Source organism: Mixophyes fleayi, chromosome 1, assembly GCF_038048845.1.
Source record: "Mixophyes fleayi isolate aMixFle1 chromosome 1, aMixFle1.hap1, whole genome shotgun sequence".
In the NCBI taxonomy this organism is placed as follows: Eukaryota; Metazoa; Chordata; class Amphibia; order Anura; family Limnodynastidae; genus Mixophyes; species Mixophyes fleayi.
In genome coordinates this window covers 442510055-442531204 of record NC_134402.1, presented here as the reverse complement: position 1 = coordinate 442531204, position 21150 = coordinate 442510055, and the positions used below count along the sequence as shown (strand labels likewise).

The 21150-nt window shown below is 42.9% G+C and overlaps 1 protein-coding gene across 2 annotated transcripts in view; it reads left to right on the top strand.

The window, feature by feature from the left end:
* Positions 1–21150, top strand: part of DCC (DCC netrin 1 receptor) — a 605048-nt gene that overhangs the window by 205944 nt on the left and 377954 nt on the right. For both annotated transcript variants that reach the window (XM_075185502.1, XM_075185492.1), the window contains exon 2: positions 4848–5168. In XM_075185502.1, coding sequence (XP_075041603.1) covers positions 4848–5168 — 321 coding nt within the window. The remainder of the gene's footprint in view (positions 1–4847; positions 5169–21150) is intronic.

The window sequence follows — 21150 nt, the reverse complement described above, 5'->3', positions numbered from 1 at the left end:
GTCACTTTCAATTACTTGCAGGGCTGTCAGCTCAGATTTATTCAACTCAAAATACACATTTTAGGTGTGATGCTATGGATTTGCGCTATATAGATTTTAAATAAATGTTCACCAGCATGTGTTTTCCTTGTTGCGTTCTGAGCGAGGCCGGAGGAAGTCTTAAATATCTTCCACTATATGATAACATAGTAGGCAAACCGTGGGGGGGGGGGGGTTTCTAGTGCCTAGAAATCCCCCTCCAAGTCTGGAGCACTGTGTAATTGAGGTGGCTGGACCTTGCCCCCGCTTCACACGGCTCTGCTTGAAAAGGGAGAGCTGTGTGCACCTAACAGTAGTGCAATGAGCATTGCCCATGTATATTATGGGGATAGGAAGAGTTGGAGAGTAGCCAAGCACTGTCTAATATTATAGCTACGCCCCCATGCATGTTGGTCACACCCACTGGCGGTGTGGTGTGGAAACCCCCCTCTACAAATCCTGCGTTTGCCCCTGGATAACGTTAATGTGTAGGCTATATGAGGGGTCTAAAAGTGGTCTTTATTTCTGGTCTTTTATTAACTGGCAAAGGACATACTTACACCCAGAGCTATTTTAAGGCTTTGGGGGCACTAAAGACAGGGAAGGGGGGGGGGGGGGGGGCAATGGTGTGATCTGGCTATCATTTTAGACACATACACAAGTAATACTGTGTGCACTACTGTTAGTTGCACGCAGCTCTGCCTTCAGAGCAGTAAAGTGTGAAGCGGGGCATACCTCCCAACTGTCCATGTTGTCAGACCAAATCCGGATTAAGCGAAACAGTCACCCAAATTTGCAACTGCCCCACCAGATTCGGGACAGTTGGCAGACTGTCCTGCTCTCTCCTACCTGTTCTTGTCACTTTCACCACCTGTGGCTGCTGGTGTCTGTAGATCGGTTGCTGCTTGTCTGGATCCTGGAATGTTGTGGGTCCTATTTGGAAAAAAAGACAGGTAAAAGAAATTTAGACGTATCCAACCAGCCCCAGCATTAAATAAAAAACACCCATGTTTAATAATTAAAACTCCCTCCCTGCAACCAGCCCCAATTATTAAATTAATAGCTTTGCAATTTAATAAATAATCCAATTTCCCTCCCCCCAAACAGCCCTGGCAATAAATTAATAGCATTTATGTTCCATGCATATAGTTATTTACCACAACCATCCCCAACATTAGATAAATCATATTCACATTTTATAAATAGCCCTCATTCTCCCCAACTCACTCCTACATTCAATTAATAGCCCGGAAACCGCACCAGCATCAAATTAAAAGTCCCACCTTAAATCAATAGAGCCCACTATTAAATTTAATACCCCATAAAAAATGAATAGTACCTACCAAATGACTGGCCCCCACCCACACTCCGTTAAATTAGTAGCCCACCACCCAACCTCATTACATTAAGACACCCCCCACTTCCCTCACACTGTCTTTCAGCCTATAGACATGGGTTGGTGCGTCTGTCATGTGGATCACATCCCATGTGACGTATTGTCATTGACAGACACACATAGGGTAGGGAGGAGGTGTATACACAGAGCAGAAGGGTGGCTGGTCCCAGCGGTGGGGCCGGTAGCCAAGAACCATACAGTGCCTGGTCAGGGGGGGCCTGAGAGAGTTGTGCATGGGTCCTCCCTCTTAATTCGGCTATGCTTAAAACCAAGACATGGGATGAACCAATATTCATGTAGCCTATCAGTTCAGTAGGAACTAGTAAGTCATGATTATAAGTCAAGGCTCATGAATGTTAGGCAGTGTCGTCCCAGTGTAGTCACTGACTTATAGCGAACTGATAGACTACACACTGGTTCAGCGCATACTTTCTACTCTCCTGGAATGTCCGAGAGACTCCAGAATTCTGGAGTGTTTTCCCAAAAGTAAAGGCCACTCTCCCAGATCCCACCCAATCTTCTTGTATGGTGGGCGGGCCTGGGCCGCACTGGTGCAATGCACTGCAAATCAAGTCACCATTCCTCTGCCCCTTCTTTGTGATGCCCCAAAAATCTGCTGAGCACAGCTGGGGGAGGGGGGGGGGGGCAGGGCTGTGATTAGGCGAAAGTAGGCACTTATGGTTCAGCAAGCAGAATATTGTGTGAAGATGACAAGTCCATTTTAAAATTAGGTTAACGTTAGTTTAAAAAAGGAAAAGGCGTAAAATTTGCTCCGGGACAAACCATGCTGCAATGCAAGGGGTGTAAACGCATTTATTTATTTTGCATGCAGAGAGAATCCTGGCTACTTTTGCATACAGCACACAAATACTGGATGGCTTTGTTTGTACACTGCAATTATAGTGTTAGAGCTAGGAAGCAACCTCATGTCAGCTCTAAATCTGTTAACCTCTCCACCCCTGCAGTCGAACATGGTTTTACCAAGGTGCAAACTTGCTTCTTTTTCTTGCTTTGCTCCTATCACTAAATGAGGCAAATAAACTCCAAAATCACCATAAAGGATGTTAGACAGATGGTAAAAAAATGCAGCGAAGCCACATCACAGGTAACAGCATTTGACAAACCTGGGACTTTAGCAGGAACAAAACGCCAACACAATCTAGAAGTAATTTGTCAGGATCTCTGGTACAGCCACGAACCTAACTGAGACCACGTGCCACTAATTCCGACACCACATACGCTCCCTATTTTGTCTATTCTAATTGGAAGTGAGGAGAAAAACAAGTAGACAACAGAAGTAAATACCCATGCAGTACAGACTGCATTGTTTTTCTGTGGAATAATTGATATTTATTTATTTGTCTGTTTGTAATTTCAGGCTCTCTGTGCCTTGATGATAGGTATAAATCAGCCGCATACAGGCTAGGTGGACGTGTTTGTATCTATTAAGATTCTCCAATAAGTAAAGGCAGTGGGGTTTTTTTTTTTTTACCTCCCTGCTGTGAATGATTAAGATTGATTGAAGTGCTTTCATTGTCCCTCCAAAAGCACTGTTTAATTATTGTGCCATTATGCTAATACATGCAAATGTTTAAAGTGTTCTCTTGGTTGGGAGGGAAGGGAACAGAAAAGATTAAAGTGTTAGTCTAAAGTACAAATTAGTTTATTACATTACTAAATAGCCTCTAAGGAAGCAGGTGTCTTGTACGTGAAACAAACAGCACCGTGGTAGGACATAAAATGTGTGGAAATAATGTGCCGTTGCTGTACTTAAAGGAGTCTGGAAAGGCAATTACACATGTTTATGTAATTCTTCTGGCTGCAATATGTTAAGAAGAAGCTGCGAATGGGATTATAACAACATTAGTTGGCTTCGGTGGACCTCGCAGAGTTCCTGTCAGCAATATTTGCAGATATACTGAATTATTTCTCTGGCTAAGAGCACAATATCTTGCAATATGCCGATGTTAAACAAGAAAAATGTATATATACATATATATATATATATATATATATATATATATATATATACTTACTGTCCATGACTATTGAAAACAAGCTAGAGGGGAGTAAATATTAAAATATGACTCTCTTTGAATCTAGAACAGTCCTGGACAGCCTGTGGCTCTCCAGGTGTTGTGAAACTACAATTCCCAGCATGCTTTACCACCCAATAGCTGCCAAGGTATGCTGGGGCTTGTAGTTTTACTGCACTCGAAGAACCATTTTGTTGGCCAGCATAGCTCTGCAATTTGTCATGAATTGCACACAGAGCGGAGGCAGCCATTTTGAATCTCATACCTCAGTAATGTTATTGGCTCTCAGTGAATTGATAGGCTGCATTCTATTGCCTCAAAATGGCTGCCACCAATGTGTGTAGTCAACGGATTCATTGTAAATAATGTTAAGGTCTTGGGGATATAGCTGCCACCTAAAACGTACACAAACTAGCCTTTGAAAGCATAAAGAGATGAGAAATTGTAAATCAAGCTACTTTTTGCATGTCTAGACACTATTGGCCATGTCCCAATCCATCTTACCCACAATGCCCTCTGCTCAGCCACACCCTTCACCAACTTTACCCACATTCTGCTCTGTAAACAACACTCCTTTTGACATCAAGAACAAAAAAAGCAGCCCTTTCCTGCAAAAATGGGATTGCTTTTTTTTTTGTAACCAGCTAATTAGCTGGTTATTTAGCTAATTAGGGTTTCTGTCCCTTATATACCCACAATATGTAATATTTTGTGTAAAGAGGCTGTTAACTGGGATTCAGTCACAGATTATTTCACATATGCATGACAAAGGTTATCCTCGAAACATAAACGGTTTGTGGCCAACCTTTCAAAATGTTTATTACGGAATAAATCCAGTTTTATTAAATTTTACTGACAGCACCATCAAAAAGGTTTACTGACACATTATTTATGTAATTGCAAAACATATTAAAAGTAAAAATAGTAACAGAACTAAAAAAAACTGCCAGTAATTCCCTTACGTGCAAAATAATAAACTAATTTGTGCCCCATGCATTGTATCACAATGTAATGAATCAGGTCCAATATGCGTGGAGAATGCTATGTGAATTTTAGTACTCCTAGAGGTAATCATTTTATTATGAATCTCTGTTATTTTCTTACCTACTGGAGTTTTTTTTAAATTGTATTGACTGTCAGTCGATTTAGTGACGGTTGGTGACCCAGATTGAGATACTTGTGGACCAGGAGTTGGGAACTATTACACCAGACAAATGTTTATTTGATGCTTTCCCAGATAGTTCCAAATATTGTTAGATCTGTGATCATTTAGCATAAATACAAAGGAATTGTTTTCCTATTAAACTGTTGCAAAGCAAGTAACAATGTTGTGAATAATTATATAAAGAGTTATGAGCCAATGACACCATCTCACCCTCTTCTCCTTGCTGTTCTAGGTTCTCCAGTTACAAGTTTCACCTCCCTGTGGTTCATCTCTGAGCCGTTAGATGTGGTCACCATGCGTGGGAGCTCTGTGGTTCTAAACTGCTCAGCCGCCTCAGATCGGGGGTCTCCCATGATCAAGTGGAAAAAAGATGGAGTTTACCTGAACCTAGCAATAGATGACCGACGGCAACAGCTGGTCAACGGCTCCCTCGTAATACAGACTGTGGTACATTCACGACATCACCGGCCAGACGAGGGCTCCTACCAGTGTGAAGCGTCTTTGGATGGGGTTGGTGCGATTATTAGTCGGACGTCTAAAGTATTGGTTGCCGGTAAGTTCTCTTCAATGGTTTATTTCATTTGTAAATAAATGGGCAATTCATGCAAAAATTATGTAAATGATCACATATAAAGGATGAGTGTAAGTCAGGGATGAGTTTGAGTGGGTCAAAAGCGGTAGGCAATTGAATGAATGCTGGAATAACAGAGCCGCTTACAGGGGGGGGGGGGGGGGTTGTATTGCTACTGAGAGGCAGGAGAAACATAGATTGTGTCTGTCCGAATTCAACAAGGAGCGGATCTTAAGATGAGTGCGCTGATGAATTCGGGTGTAGGTCTGTTCTGCTCTACTACACAAGACCAGGGCCGGTTTAACCTGAGGTCTAACTGGGCTACAGCCCAGGGGCCTCGGGCATTCAGGGGGCCCTTGAAAGTGCTCAGCGGCATTATTGATCGGTGCAGGGGTGTGGACACTGCCGGCCGATCAATGCTGCCGAGCACTATCACTGTAGTCCTACCGCGGCGCTCAGTAATCTCCTTACTGAGGAGATCTCGTGAGTCTCACTCTCACGAAATCCCCTCAGTAAGGAGCTTACAGAGCGACATGGAAAGACTACATTGACAGGATAACAGAAATAGGTAAGCGCTTGGGGTGGGGGGGGGGGCGTCGGGCAGCTCACAGGGGGGGGGGGGCACTCTCATGGGGGCCTCACAGGGGGATGGGGGCCCCATTAGCCCAGGAGCCTCCGTTCCTTTAATCCGGCCCTGCACAAGACACTGCAGGATACATTCAATACCTCTGTGGAATATACATTCTAAAAAGAACGCACAGAAAAAAAATAAAATAATGTCACCTGGTAATAATATAGGCATTAATGACAAAACATTAAATATAAAGAAAAAATAGTTTAGCTCTTCTTGTAGGAAATCTTGAGGATATCAACCACCCCTATGTGGAAGGAAATATCTGAGTACGTATGTTGCATTATCATCATTACCTGGGATGCACCAAGATAAAATAGGGGTTATTTATTAACATGCTGTAAATGGGCAGTAACCTAGCAACCAGACATCCGTTTCAATGGTTTTTGCACAAGTTAGATAATAAATGTAAATGTATCACTGGTTGGTTTATGTTGCCCTCTTTATTAGTAATACCGACTAATAAGAGTAATTTATTAAAAAATGAAGTACAATAATGTTCTGTAGCCAAACCAGTCCTCAACTTTATGTATATTGTAATATATATCCTCCTATGTCTGCTCTACAAGAGATTTTGTTTTGCTTTTTCAGAACCTTTATTAGTGTCAGAAGTTGCAATCTTCTTTTTGCACAGGATTCCATCAAACAACTAATCCGGTCTCATAATACCCTGCATCAGTTTCTGTAATCTCCTCTTAACCGGTCTCCTTTCCAGCCTGTACTCAGTGCCGCTGTCAGACTTACTCACACCTCTAGCGGCTCCACATATGTTCCGATCTGTGCCAGTCACTGCACTGGCTTCTTATAGAATCAAATTCAAAGCACTAGCGCTTACTAAGCCTATCACTGCGCTGCTTCTTACGTCAATTTCCGGTCCCCAAATACTCTCCTACATATCTACCACGCGCCAACTATGGCTTAACCCCTTATTCATCACCAGCCCCTCTCTCCATCTCTTCTACGCCAACTAAACAGTCCCTCTCTCATGTTTTGCCTAGCCTTTAGATTGCAAGTTCTTAGGCTAGGGCCCTCTTTCCAATTTGTACCTGTTTTGAAAATATAGTGTACAGTTAGGAGTAAAGCAAAAATAAGGAGCAAATTTGCACCTTGGTTAAACCATATTGCACTGCATGGGGGTGGGGAAGACAAAACTAAAATATACCTTTGCACCAATTGCATTGCAACACGGTTTGTCGAAGAGCAAATTTGCTCCTTTTTTTGCACTTATTTGTAAAATAGACGATCAAAAAAACAAATCAACTACTTATTACACTGTGGGTGAGGTTTTTTGTACCCGATTAGTGGTGGATGAGATTCAACAAATGTCCCCAATGTAATGATTTGTAAAATATCTAAACAGCTGGGATACTGCCTCCTCATTCACTTCGCTTTGTAATTGAATCAGACATTATTATAGTGTAGTACAATAAAAAAAAAAAAAATTCATTCCTGCAGAATTTCAATAATAAAAAAAATTCCTGGAATCCAAAGTGATTTAAATTGTTAATTACCCAGCAACGTTGGATGATGTGTCTGTATAGATCTGCCGAGACCGACACGAGCACAGCTGAATTACAGTAATTTCATCCAAATATCTGTTCAGCAAGTGATTCACATTCTCCTGTGTATTCTCCCCATACTGCAGATCAAACGCCAGGAAAATACATCAGTTACAACACTGAATGGACTATCAGAGACGAAATGGAAACTTGTTTCCTCGAAAGGCTTAAAATTTTATATATACACAGTATGTATATATAATATATATATATATATATATATATATATATATATATATATATATAAAGAGAGAGAGAGAGAGAGAGAGAGAGAGAGAGACAGAGAGAGAGAAAGAGTCCAGTTATTTACATGTCATTATCATAGGCAAACCAAAGGGGGTTTCCTAGTGCCCGGAAAACCCCCTCCAAGCCTAGGGTACTGTATAATTGAGGTGGCTACTCCCGCTTCACACGGCTCTGCTTGAAAAGGGAGAGATGCGTGCATCTAACGGTAGAGCACGCAGCATTGCCCATGTATATTATGGGGATAGGAAGAGTTGGAGAGCAGCCAAGCACTGTCTATAATTTTAGCCACGCCCCCATGCATGCTGGTCACGCCCACTGGCGGCGTGGTGTGGAAACCCCCCTCTACAAATCCTGCGTTTGCCCCTGATCATGTCATAAAAATGAGGTGGTGTCCAGTCCCGTTGCCCGTATAGTGAACTAACAGTATTCCTGCCAACAGTTCTTGAATTGGCGACCAGACTAACCAACTAGATCATCTTATTATCGCGGTCGCTAATGACGCGCACGTGTGTGCTCTGATTTCAGCAGTGTCCAGCTATATACATTATTGCACATTTCAAAACATTTTTGATACTTCTTTTTCAAACTGTATCAAAAAAAGAAAAAAAAAAAGTTTTCTTTTCGTCTATGTTGCACGTTCATGTTTGCTGAATTTTTTTCTCTTTGATTATGAGAATGCAACAAAGCTAACCACATGTGTTCAAAATAAATAGTTGTTTTTCTTGCAGTGACGTATGACGCAGGCTTCAGAACGTTGACAGTAATAAGTCCGTCAAGACATCTCTGAGAGTTAAATAGTTCAATCCAGTTTGCCAATGCCTCCCACTGAACGGATTAAACGGCTTTCATTGTTTAGCTTTGGAATAGCGACACACTTGTGTAAGACGTGTCATTTTTCTGATAAATGTAACTAGTGCTTCCCGACTTACAGGGCGATGTCTTATGCTGGCATTTTATAAATAAGACGTAAACAGCACAAAACCTATAAGGAACAGCCTTATTTGGATGTGGGGGATGGGTGCACATTTCAAATGTGATTACAGATTTAGAGTTGGTCCTAGCTCAACTCTAAATTGTAATGTAAAAATAAATCTGCCCTGTATTTGTGCGCTACATGTAAAAAGCACCCAGTATTTTGCCTGCACGCAAAGCAATAACTGCATTTGCGCTCCTAACATTGCAACATGACTTGTCCAGGAGCTAGTTTTCTATGTTTTATTTTGCATTGCTCCTATCTCTAAATAAAACCCACAATGTACAAATAGAAATAATTCTTGGCTTCTTATAGGATTTATTTCCGTAAAAAGAGTGATTATAAATATCTCAGCCCTAGGCAACAGACGTGCAACATGTTTAATCAGCTGTATTTTATTTCCCAGCAGATTAAAACCAACAGCTATATTAAGTAGCGTTAATCTGCCTAGGAAAGCAATTACAGGGTACTATTGTTCTACAGAGTGTAACAGGGTTAAGTTGCTGGTCACGTCCTATTGGCATTGTAATGTCACATGACATCACTGCAGCCAATAGGACACTCAGAGGTCAGAGCACTTATAGAATTCATATAACATCAGTTCTCTAGTGACGGTGGAAGAGGCTTGCAATGCCCTCACCTTCTATCCTGACATTGTCCATGAGCTTATCTTTTGTTCTGTCATTGACCATGTCCTCATCTTCTATTGTGGCCTTGACTAAGTCCTCATCTTCTATCCTGACATTGACCATATTCTCACCTTTGGTCCTGATATTGACCATATCCTCACCTTCTGTTCTGACATTGGCTATGTATTCACCTTCTGTCCTGACAATAGCTATGTGCTTGCTTTCTGTACCGACATTGAACATGTTCTCATCTTCTGTCCCGACATTGAACATTATCTCATCTTCTGTCCTGACATTGACTATGTCCTCATCTTCTATCTTGACATTGACCATGTCCTCTCCTTTTGTCCTGACATTGACCATGTCCTCGCCTTCTGTCCTGACTTTGCCCATGTGCTCACCTTCTGTCCTAACATTGACCAAGAGCTCACCTTCTGTCCTGACATTGGCCATGTCCTCAGCTTCTGTCCTGACATTGACCATGAGCTCACCTTCTGTCCTAACATTGACCATGAGCTCACCTTCTGTCCTGACATTGGCCATGTCCTCAGCTTCTGTCCTGACATTGACCATGTCCTCATCTTCTATTGTGGCCTTGACTAAGTCCTCATCTTCTATCCTGACATTGACCATATTCTCACCTTTGGTCCTGATATTGACCATATCCTCACCTTCTGTTCTGACATTGGCTATGTATTCACCTTCTGTCCTGACAATAGCTATGTGCTTGCTTTCTGTACCGACATTGAACATGTTCTCATTTTCTGTCCCGACATTGAACATTATCTCATCTTCTGTCCTGACATTGACTATGTCCTCATCTTCTATCTTGACATTGACCATGTCCTCTCCTTTTGTCCTGACATTGACCATGTCCTCGCCTTCTGTCCTGACTTTGCCCATGTGCTCACCTTCTGTCCTAACATTGACCAAGAGCTCACCTTCTATCCTGACATTGGCCATGTCCTCAGCTTCTGTCCTGACATTGACCATGAGCTCACCTTCTGTCCTAACATTGACCATGAGCTCACCTTCTGTCCTGACATTGGCCATGTCCTCAGCTTCTGTCCTGACATTGACCATGAGCTCACCTTCTGTTCTGACTTGGTTTTACTGCATTCTTAGTTCCATTCCATCACCTCAGTTTAGGCGGGAGAGTCTCGATTTGAGTGCTCTGTCCCACCATCCCGAAAAGAACAGCTTTGTCCTGCTTGGTGGTAAAGTTGGGAGGCATTATGTTTATTGCTGCTCTGCATGGCAGAGTAGCAGTGAACAGGTGATAAGCGCACTGGTGCGCACTGCAATGTAGGGGTTTGAAGGGGAGAGGGAGGCAGCCTAGTACACCAAAAGCACTAGGCATGCCACCGGCAGTGGTCATGCCCCCAGTGGGCATGACTCCACCCCTTGAGGACCATGGCCATACCACTATCCCGATGCTGTCTACCCAAATTTTGGGAGGTATGCCATCATGACCCGTAAAACACACATATAAATTGGAGGATATTATAAAAACCGTCCCCAAATCTGTGTAACTCATAAAAAACAACTAGATGCTACCTGTCATTTTTCTAGTTTAGATAATGAAAGTTAATGTGTTTGCTATGGCTTACAGCACCTTTTTATGGCACAGTTACTTGTGCATCAGTTTCTTAAATGTTCCTCATTATGTACATATTATATTTACATTATTAACAATCCATTCATGTTTTGTTTTTATTACAAATTTCAGCAAATGGTCTTTGGAGTGGACATCATTTTAACACTGCCATAAAATACAATTTAATTATGCAAAATGTTGATACTTTTCCTATTTACAACTAAAGTTGCAGTATAATTATTTCTCTTGTTGCCGTCTCAGTAATTGGACTGTCATTTGTTTTGGGACCGATGATTTTCCCAAAAGTCTCATGGGCTGAGTAGGCTCTTGCTGTCCTGGCACATACAAATCATTTAGTGCAGTTACAGAGATCCCACTAGTTGAGCAGTATAATAGCATCCTTTCCCTGCACTGTCTGATCCTGGAATCAATTTAGCCTCCACTGCAGAGCCGACCTTTTCTATCTGAAATCCGTATGTGGTTATATTTAATAGTATGGTCGAGTTGTTTACAAAACATAGTTGCTGACCTTCGATGGCTGCTCAGGGATTGCAAAGAGGATTTGTTAGTGAAAAGTGCAGCATCAAGTTTGTAAAAACTTTTATAAAGGGCCTTTGTGCTCTTCTTAGGCCTTAATTAAAGGGCTACTCCAACCCTCTGTGCAACTGTTCTCAAAGTTGCACAGAGTTTGCAGTACAGGGATAGAAGGACGCACAAGAAATATCTTATTATGTTGCATATATTACTTTACTGCAGCACTGAAATTAAACTTCATAACACGTTGCTGATGTTTATGGAGAGTAAACTGGTTAGTACCTCTTCTCTCTGAAAAGCCCATATCTCAAACTTGATACATAAGAATTGGAATTTCAAAGAGCCAACAGGTGGAAAGGATAGACTAAATAAACTTTAAGTCACATAGATTTCCTTCTTCCACAAAATATAGAACTAAATGCATTTTTCTATGCATATTATCTTCTATTTGACTGGGCAGGTAAAAAAAAAATCATGAGTATTAATGAGTGCTTCAACATCCAACATAGCGGCAGAAACACACTCACTCTGCTCCTGAGAAACGTTCCACGGCATTGTCAAACTCTAGGAAGTTGCCAGCTTTGCCATTGGCTCTAAATAATCACATGAGATTGCTGCCACAGAAGCTTCGGCCCACAGGACAGCCCACACCAACAGCTCATTGAACTAATTGCTCAAGGCCAGGATTTGTGGAACTGTAATATAGAATGTAAGCTCTGAAGGACAGAGTCCTCTCACCCTGTTGTCTCTCGTGTCGGTCTACTGTCCGTCTCCCTCACATGTCCTTGTTATGTCTTTTGCTACATTCTTTGCGAGCCCCTACAGTTTTCATGTATTTGTGATCTTGCTCTTTGTATTAGTTATGTCTTTTCTGTAGTTGTCTAATTGTTTGATGCTACGGAATCTGGGGTGACCTATAATTAATAATAATAATATTAATAATAATTATATAAGATTGGGCCTAAAATAGTGGTTCAGGAGTACTCTGTTAACTCTGCATATCACTATTATAGGGGTCTATTTAGCAAGACCCTGCTAAAGTGATGATTTTCTATCTATTCCAATCGCAAAATCATTTGAAAGAATAATAATTATTAGAAGTTAAATTTTTTAAAAAATGAGAAAAAATACTTTATCTTACATAGTTTCTTGTGTATTGTTGCCAACCTGAGATGACGGTAGATATAGGAGGTTAGCAGCAGTAGTTGTACCGCTGTTCGCGATAGACTTTGCTGGACAGATCTGGCATCAGCGATTGTTGGCGACAGCTGGGGGAAGCCATCATCCAGAGGGAGAAGCCCGAAATCCGGTGCAAAATTCAGTCAAAGGCTTTCCCCTACTTGATAAAAAGACCCCTGAATTTTTCAACTTGCAAGAGAGGTTAACCTTAAGGGGAATTCTATGCTATCAGACGCCATCCCCGCGTCTCCTATCTCAACGGGGACGGACGCTGCTCTCCTCTTCCGGGGCGCCCCATTGCTAGGCAACGGGACGCTCCCTCCAACCGGACCTTGTGCGCATGTGCGCCCGTTGCCTCAACAATGGGACACGCTCCCCGGCTTCCTGTCAGCGTGACTGACCGCCGCCCCCCATGTCCACCAATGAGGGAGGACTTACCTGTATATATGTTAGACTCTGGCACCACTATGGTGTCAGAATAACTAGGTCTCCTATGTTCCAGCACCTCAGCAACTTCCTCTGTATCCTGACTGACTGCCGTTGTACCGACACGGCTTGTCCTGACCCCGCTTTGGATTCTCCTCTGGTTTTGACCTCTGGCCTCTGACTCCGCTTCGTCTTCTGTCTGGCACCTCACTTGTCCACACGGTTTTGACCTCTGCCTGTACGACCACAATAGTTTATCTCCCATCTCGCTGGTAGCTCCCTGGGAGGGCCGTGACCTCCCAGGGAGGTCCCTGGTGAAAACCAGTGGTGTGTTAAAATATTAAAATATAAACATCACCAATATTCATCTCTATTGCAAAATAAATGACCATATTTTCAGGTTTTTCCGCTACATACAATCAACAGGCTGCATCAGTGTAAGCTAGGCTACAAGTAAATGGACACTCCCTGCCGTTTTATTGTGGAGCGTCAGTCAAACGCTCATCGGGAGACTGCGAGCATCAAAAAGAACATTAGCAAAAACACTCTCCATAATAAGATAAAACAATAAAGTCTAAATGATTTCCCTTTAGCCAGTTGGAGGGGGAGGATCTATATTGTCTGTTAACAGAAGGTTTTTTGCAACAAGGACGGTTCTTAGCTAAGACGGCGTCTCACGCTGATATTAAATAAATAACTTCAATATCTGCTTTGACGCTCATATACTGTGAAAGGCCACTAAAAGCTCAATCATTTTTAGGATTAACATTATCATATCTTTTCCTATACAGAAGAGCAATGAATCACCGGAGTGACAGTACGCACATATACCGCATCTGTTTGGCGAATTTGAATACTGCTGACAATAACAAGATTTTCTTAATGTAGATGAATATTTCAGAAAAATAACTAGTAATCTTTAAGTGCTAAGATGCATGTATTTAAATAACATTACTCACTGAAGTTATGGCTCTCGAGCTGCCATAACTCACCTTTTTATGTCATCATTTCTCTCTCTTTGGCATAAACGCATTTAAAGAGCTTTGAAAATGAAGGGCGAGCAGGCGCGGACTGGCAATGTTCAGCCCGGGGGGCGCACAGGCGGCCGCATGGCGCAGCCGCATCGCCTGTGCGCTGATGCGGCCGTATCACGTATATTGTGATAATATTGTGCCGGCAATATTTAGAAAATATTGTATCTCCGGGGGAGGGGGGGGGGGCGTCAGACTGAGCGGCCCCCCTGCCCCCTGGCCCAGCCCGCCCCTGAGGGCGAGGATTGTAGTGGGCTGGGACTCTGCACCAAACAAACAGAACGCAGACAGTGTTGGCGTAGGGGTCTTATCTAGCACTTACGTGCATGTGGTCCGGTTCTTATAACCTCAGTAAGAGGCTTAGTTCATACATCCAACTGGTTAACCTACTTATAAACCTAGTAGAGAACCACAGCAATGCATTATGGGTAGGCTGATTGCCCACTTTGAATGGAATCATCATAACAAGCCCCCATTCATTGAAAGTGTAGAAACAGGCTCAAGGGGCGCTACTCATAAGTGGCTTCGATGTCACCCAATACAGGGGCAAACCCAGGATTTGTAGAGAGGGGTTTCCATGGCACACCACCAGTGGGCGTGGCTAGCATGCTTTGGGGCGTGACTATAATTTTAGACAGTTCTTGGCTGCTCTCCAACTCTTCCTATCCCCATCATATACACGGGCAATGCTGCGTGCACTACTGTTAGGTGCACACAGCTCTCCCTTTTGGAGCAGAGCTGTATGAAGCAGACATACCTCCCAACTGTCCCTACAATCAGGACAAAGTCCCGACTGAGTGTGCCAGAACAATTGACAGACTGTCCGGCTCTCTCCTACCTGTTCTTGCTGCTTTCAATACTTGTTGGTGAGAGATGGTTGTGAACAGTGCAGACAGAAACGATCTGCACACAAGCTGCAAAGTGGCTGGTCCTGGGGCAGGGTCCAGCCACCTCAAGCATACAGTACCCCAGGCTGGGAGGGGGGTTTCCAGGCACTAGGACCCCCCCCCTCAGTTTGCCTATGCAATACACCCATTTCTTCCAGACGCTCCTGGCAGTTAAAATCAGCGGTTAGCTGTTAAGCAGAACCTGTCCACTTTGGAATAATTAGTTATTTACTTAGGACCTTGTGTAGAGTTGCGCACGATTTCCCTCTACAACGCAGATGAAAAATTGCATCGAAAAATAGACCCATTTTACATGGGTATGCCGGAAGCATCAAAGTGGTCAACAGGCGCATGTGCATCAAAGTGGTCAACAGGCGCATGTGCATCAAAGTGGTCAACAGGCGCATGTGCATCAAAGAGGTCAACAGGCGCATGTGCATCAAAGTAGTCAACAGGCGCATGTGCATCTCAGCCTCAGCCTACAAAAGTCGCATTTGCGCCAAACTGCCTATAACGTATTTTGGCTACACTTACAGACTTTCCCCCTATTTAATTGCAAGGGGCCGCAAGTGGTTGTATGCGACTATGTGTAGCCACAACATTAATTAGTGCTTTTTACTCATGCACAAAAGTAAAGATCCTATACAGCAAACTGCACTTTGTGTCCAAATTTACATGTCTCATCATCATCACCATTTATTTATATAGCGCCACTAATTCCGCAATACAGAGAACTCACTCACATCAGTCCCTGCCCCATTGGAGCTTACAGTCTAACTTCCCTAACACACACACACACACACACACACACATACAGACATAGAGGGAGAGACTAGGATCAATTTGATAGCAGCCACTTAACCTACCAATATGTTTTTGGAGTGTGGGAGGAAACCGGAGCACCCGGAGGAAACCCACGCAAACATGAGGAGAACATACAAACTCCACACAGATAAGGCCATGGTTGGGAATTGAACTCATGACCCCAATACAGTGAGGAGTAAGTGCTAACCACTCAGCCACCATGCTCGTTTTTCATGCATATACCAGAGAGCACAGAGACACAGTGTGCGCCCTCATACCGCTCTATGCTTACGCCTGCACGCCACCCTTCTTCATATCAGCAAACAACTAATCAACACCACTTACACGTTTTGTTGTCTTTACCCAAACCCCCTTCCGCTCATTTGTAGCACTGTATCAGTCTCTCCTTTGGGTAGAATCTTAACTATTTGTTCCTTTCAAAGGTAAATAGATTCCACTTACATGAAGCTTTGATGTATTCTGCTTTGAAGAGCAGAATACATCTGAAAGGCAAGTTGCTGTATATTGAAACAGCATCTTGTAATATTCACACTTGTGAATGTCTGATTGGAATTGGATGCACCTTTCTGCGCACCTTAGAGAAGGTAATTGCTTCTGTTCAGCCTGTAGTGTTAACGCTGTGTGCTTAGAGGCAGAATACTGTGCTTGCACAGAAAGGAATGCTATTTTGTAACCTTACAACAAATATCTTTGGTTCTATCAAGTTCCCGGAATGTTTACATTATATATTTGTTACTTTGTATTTGATACTATTGCCTTATTGGTATAAGGAAAGTTCTGTTTTGAGCTTTGTGTTTGCTGGTTTGTGATAACCAAACGTTAATATTAAAAAACCAAATCGTTGTGCAGATTTTACATGTCAGGCAAATATGACTGTCTGACAGCAGGAATCAATAGCGGACTTCAATAGGAAATGCAGACAGGGCTGCACTAGATGGAGATCAAATGATGAATTTTGATCAATTCACCCCGCAGGAAATTATAACGCATATCTTAGTTGTTGTCTGTCTACAGAACAGACTGACCTTCAGATTGTGGAGTGAGAGACTCAGCTGAAATCCCGAATTACTGGAGGTCAGACGGCTGAATCAATGTTTTAATTGTGGGACGTGATCTATTAAAGCTCGAGTGTGAAGACAGCACGTAGCACCCATAAAAGAAATCTCACATTTGTGTCACACTTTGTACAGACCCAAAGCATAGGCAAACCAGGGGGTTTCTTGTGCCTGGAAACCCCCCTCCAAGTCTGGGGCACTGTATAATTGAGGTGGCTGGACCCTGCCCCCACTTCACATGGCTCTGCTTATAATGGCAGAGCAGCGTGCACCTAACAGTAGTGCACAAAGCATTGTCCGTGTATATTATGGGGATAGGAAGAGTTGGAGAGCATCCAAGCACTGTCTAATATTATAGCCACGCCCCCATGCATGCTGGTCACACCCACTGGCGGCGTGGTGTGGAAACCCCCCTCTACAAATCCTGCATTTGCCCCTGCACAGATATGATCGTGCAAATAGTTTCTTATACTCATGTTTCATCATGCTGCAATTTGGATCTTGGGGTGGTTTTACTAAAGCAAGTAGGTTTCCATGCAGAGGCGGATGAGTGCTTGCTGCGCCCAATAGCAAAATTTGGGTAGTGGCCTGGCCATGACGTTCCCGTCTCTATTGTTACGCCCCTGATTCTGTGGCTTGCTGGATCATAGTTCTCATCCACCAGCCGATCAAGCTTTGTAAATATTATCTTTTATTTTTAAAGCGCTGACATATTACTCATGTACATGGAGAGGATCATGGTACAAACAAACAACATGCAATGTAACAAAAGATGTGAAATCCAAATAGTACTTCACTTTTAACAGCTGCCCGCTGGAATTCAAAGGGAATATACACAACTTCCCAACAATTCATAAACAAAATATAATTATATGAAAACCTACAGGCGCTTATAAAACAACATACAATGACAATGTAAAGAAGGCAAAGATGACTGAGCCCAAGTGTGCCAAACACAATCTAAGAGGTGGCGGAATAACAATTGAAGTTATGAAGCTACTGGTGGGAGAAATGTATTAAATATATAAAAAAATGATTAAATATGTATTAAAATTAGAGATGCTAGGGGATCCAAGTAGGCTTGCAAGCCGGCTCGGTACTTTCGTGTTGTTGGATCTCGTGGGTTTTGGATTCCATAAGTACCTCCCTCCACAGGAGATCCAGCGTCATTGCTCACACAGAAACAGGGGTAGCAGTGTTCTTGTCACTCTCCAGTCTCCAGTGACATTGCTCAGTGCCATTGCTCACACAGAAACAGGGGTAGCAGTGTTCTTGTCATTCTCCAGTCTCCAGTGACATTACTCAGTGCCATTGCTCACACAGAAACAGGGGTAGCAGTGTTCTTGTCACTCTCCAGTCTCAAGTGACATTGATCAGTGCCATTGCTCACACAGACACAGGGGTAGCAGTGTTCTTGTCACTCTCCAGTCTCCAGTGACATTGATCAGTGCCATTGCTCACACAGAAACATAGAGAGCAGTGTTCTTGTCACTCTCCATTCTCCAGTGACATTGCTCACACAGACACAGGGGTAGCAGTGTTCTTGTCACTCTCCAGTCTCCAGTGACATTGATCAGTGCCATTGCTCACACAGAAACATAGAGAGCAGTGTTCTTGTCACTCTCCATTCTCCAGTGACATTGCTCACACAGAAACAGGGGTAGCAGTGTTCTTGTCATTCTCCAGTCTCCAGTGACATTACTCAGTGCCATTGCTCACACAGAAACAGGGGTAGCAGTGTTCTTGTCACTCTCCAGTCTCCAGTGACATTGATCAGTGCCATTGCTCACACAGAAACAGGGGTAGCAGTGTTCTTGTCACTCTCCATTCTCCAGTGACATTGCTCAGTGCCATTGCTCATACAGAAACAGGGGTAGCAGTGTTCTTATCACTCTCCAGTCTCCAGTGACATTGCTCAGTGCCATTGCTCACACAGAAACAGGGGTAGCAGTGTTCTTGTCACTCTCCAGTCTCCAGTGCCATTGCTCAGTGACATTGCTCACACAGAAACAGGGGTAGCAGTGTCAGGGGTGGACCTAGACTTTATGTTTAGGGGGGGCGATTTTGCATAATCACGCCCCTCCTTTACTCTGATTGGCTGGCCCGTGTTAAACCCCGCCTTTCGCCTGCGATTGGCCCCGCCCCCTCCCGTTTTGAGTGCCAACTGGGGCCACTCTGATTGGCCGGCCCACATTTAGCCCCGCCCCCCAGTTCGCGCTTATCCCCGCCCCTCACGTTTTGCTCGGCGGCTGGGACCTAGCTTTTTGCTGTTAGGGGGACGAATGCCCCGATCGCCCCCCCCCGGATCCGCCACTGAGCAGTGTTCTTGTCACTTGACAAAAATTGACTGGAAATGACTGGAAATTAATGTTATTGAGGTTAATAATAATGTAGGAACAAAAAAAGAGCCAAATTATGTGATTTTAGAATAAAAATATGGATTTTAGAGAAGGAAAAAAAAAAAAGGATCCAACACATGAGGGCATTTTTGCCAAAACCAAAACACGAAGTTAATCCAGATCCAAAACCAAAACCAAAGCCAAAACACAGGGGTCAGTGAACATCTGTAATTAAAATATGGCTATAAAGACTGTAAAATACATACTGTTAATTGGCTACTGACAAAGTTACCACTAGTCTGTGTCTGTGTCTGTGTGTGTGTATGTTAGGGAATTTAGACAGTAAGCCCCAATGCGACAGGGACTGATGTGAGTGAGTTCTCTGTACAGCGCTGCGGAATCGGTGGTGCTATATAAATAAATGATGATGACTGTTGCACAGTACACGTCCACGGGATCGAAACTAATTAGTTGTCTGAAGAACTTTACAACTAGATCTCTAGAAAGTAGCCGATTTATGGAGAATATGCGTATTGCTATTTTCTTTCCTGCGATATTGCTGAAAAACCTAAAAGTTTATGTTTCTTTTTGTAATTGAGTTGTAGACGCAGCAGCTTTGCCGCATAATACTAATGAGGCAATTACCTATCAAGCACAATAAGAAAATAAGAAATAATAGGAGAGGATTTATATCAGTCAAAGCAAATATCAGTAGAGGCTTCAAATCAACCCAAACTCTGCTATCTGCAATCTCCTTATTTGATTTAAAAAAAACAGGCTGCAGAAGAAGAAGGTCTCCAGGGACCAGGCCTCCCAAAAGCCTCTGAATAACCTATTGTTGTGCACGTTAGACCAAGGAGGAATAGATGAATCCGGCGCCTTTGAAAAGAAACCAACAAAAAACTGGCTACTGTATTCCGCTTGCATAATAGCAATGAAAATATCCAACCTGCCCTGGACCGTGTTACCCAGAGGCAGTGAACTGCGCATTTCTGTTTAAGATTTAGTGATAATAGAACACAGACCGATGCTGCAGCGTTTGTTCCTGGAATGTGAATTATTCAAGGACCAATATGTCTAAGGACAAAGGAGGTTGCGTTGTAAAAACCTTGGTTCAGAGCTTGACAAACCTATTTACAAACACAGTGTTGGGTGCTGATTAATTATATTCTGTGCAAATACAGAAAAATAAAATCCCCTTACAATCATGTCAGAAACAGAACATATTATTTATAACACCGATACCAGTGCAGTAAGCAAGGGGGGAACTGTGGAACTCTTGTAAGAAGTGCAAATGTCCTGGAATTAAATGGCCACATTAAAGTCAGACTGGGGGCTGTTATGGTTTCTTTATCCGAGATTGGCAGGTTTCTTAGTGAGTCTCAAGGTTTTGCATTGTATTGCACATATTTAATGATATGATTTTACTTATGACTGAAACTAATTAATCTCCCTTGTTTTACACGTGCACGTTGACATGTGCTATAGGGATGTGGCCCGTTGGTAAGCCTTATCCATTTATTATCCTTTTATTCTGGGCGCAGAGCTGTAATGTTATGTCTAAAAACTGCGAACGAGCAGAATACACAATACACCTATACAATTATATATCTATGGACCACAGCAATCAGCCCCGTCACCTAGTCAACTTCTTAGATGTCACACACAAATCCAGGTACATTTACAGTTCTTCATCATCATCATTGTTTATTCATACAGTATATACTGATTGTGCAGCGCTGTACAGCAAGGGTACATCAATACAAACAAAAAATGTTATAGTAATGTTACATGAATACAGTAATAATACATAAACCAGATAACACAGAAGTGCTAATTAGCATAAAAGAATTGCAACAATACAGGCAGCTAACATAGTAAATAGCACAAGTCACATACCTCCTAACTCTCCTGATTTATGCAGGACAGTCCCGATTTGTCCTGTAACACATTTCGGGACAGCTTTGTTCTGATGTGTGGAAAGACTTGGAGGTATTCTGTTCACTGCGGCTCGGCATTGCCGAGCGGCAGTGAACGGGTGCAGCAGGCACGG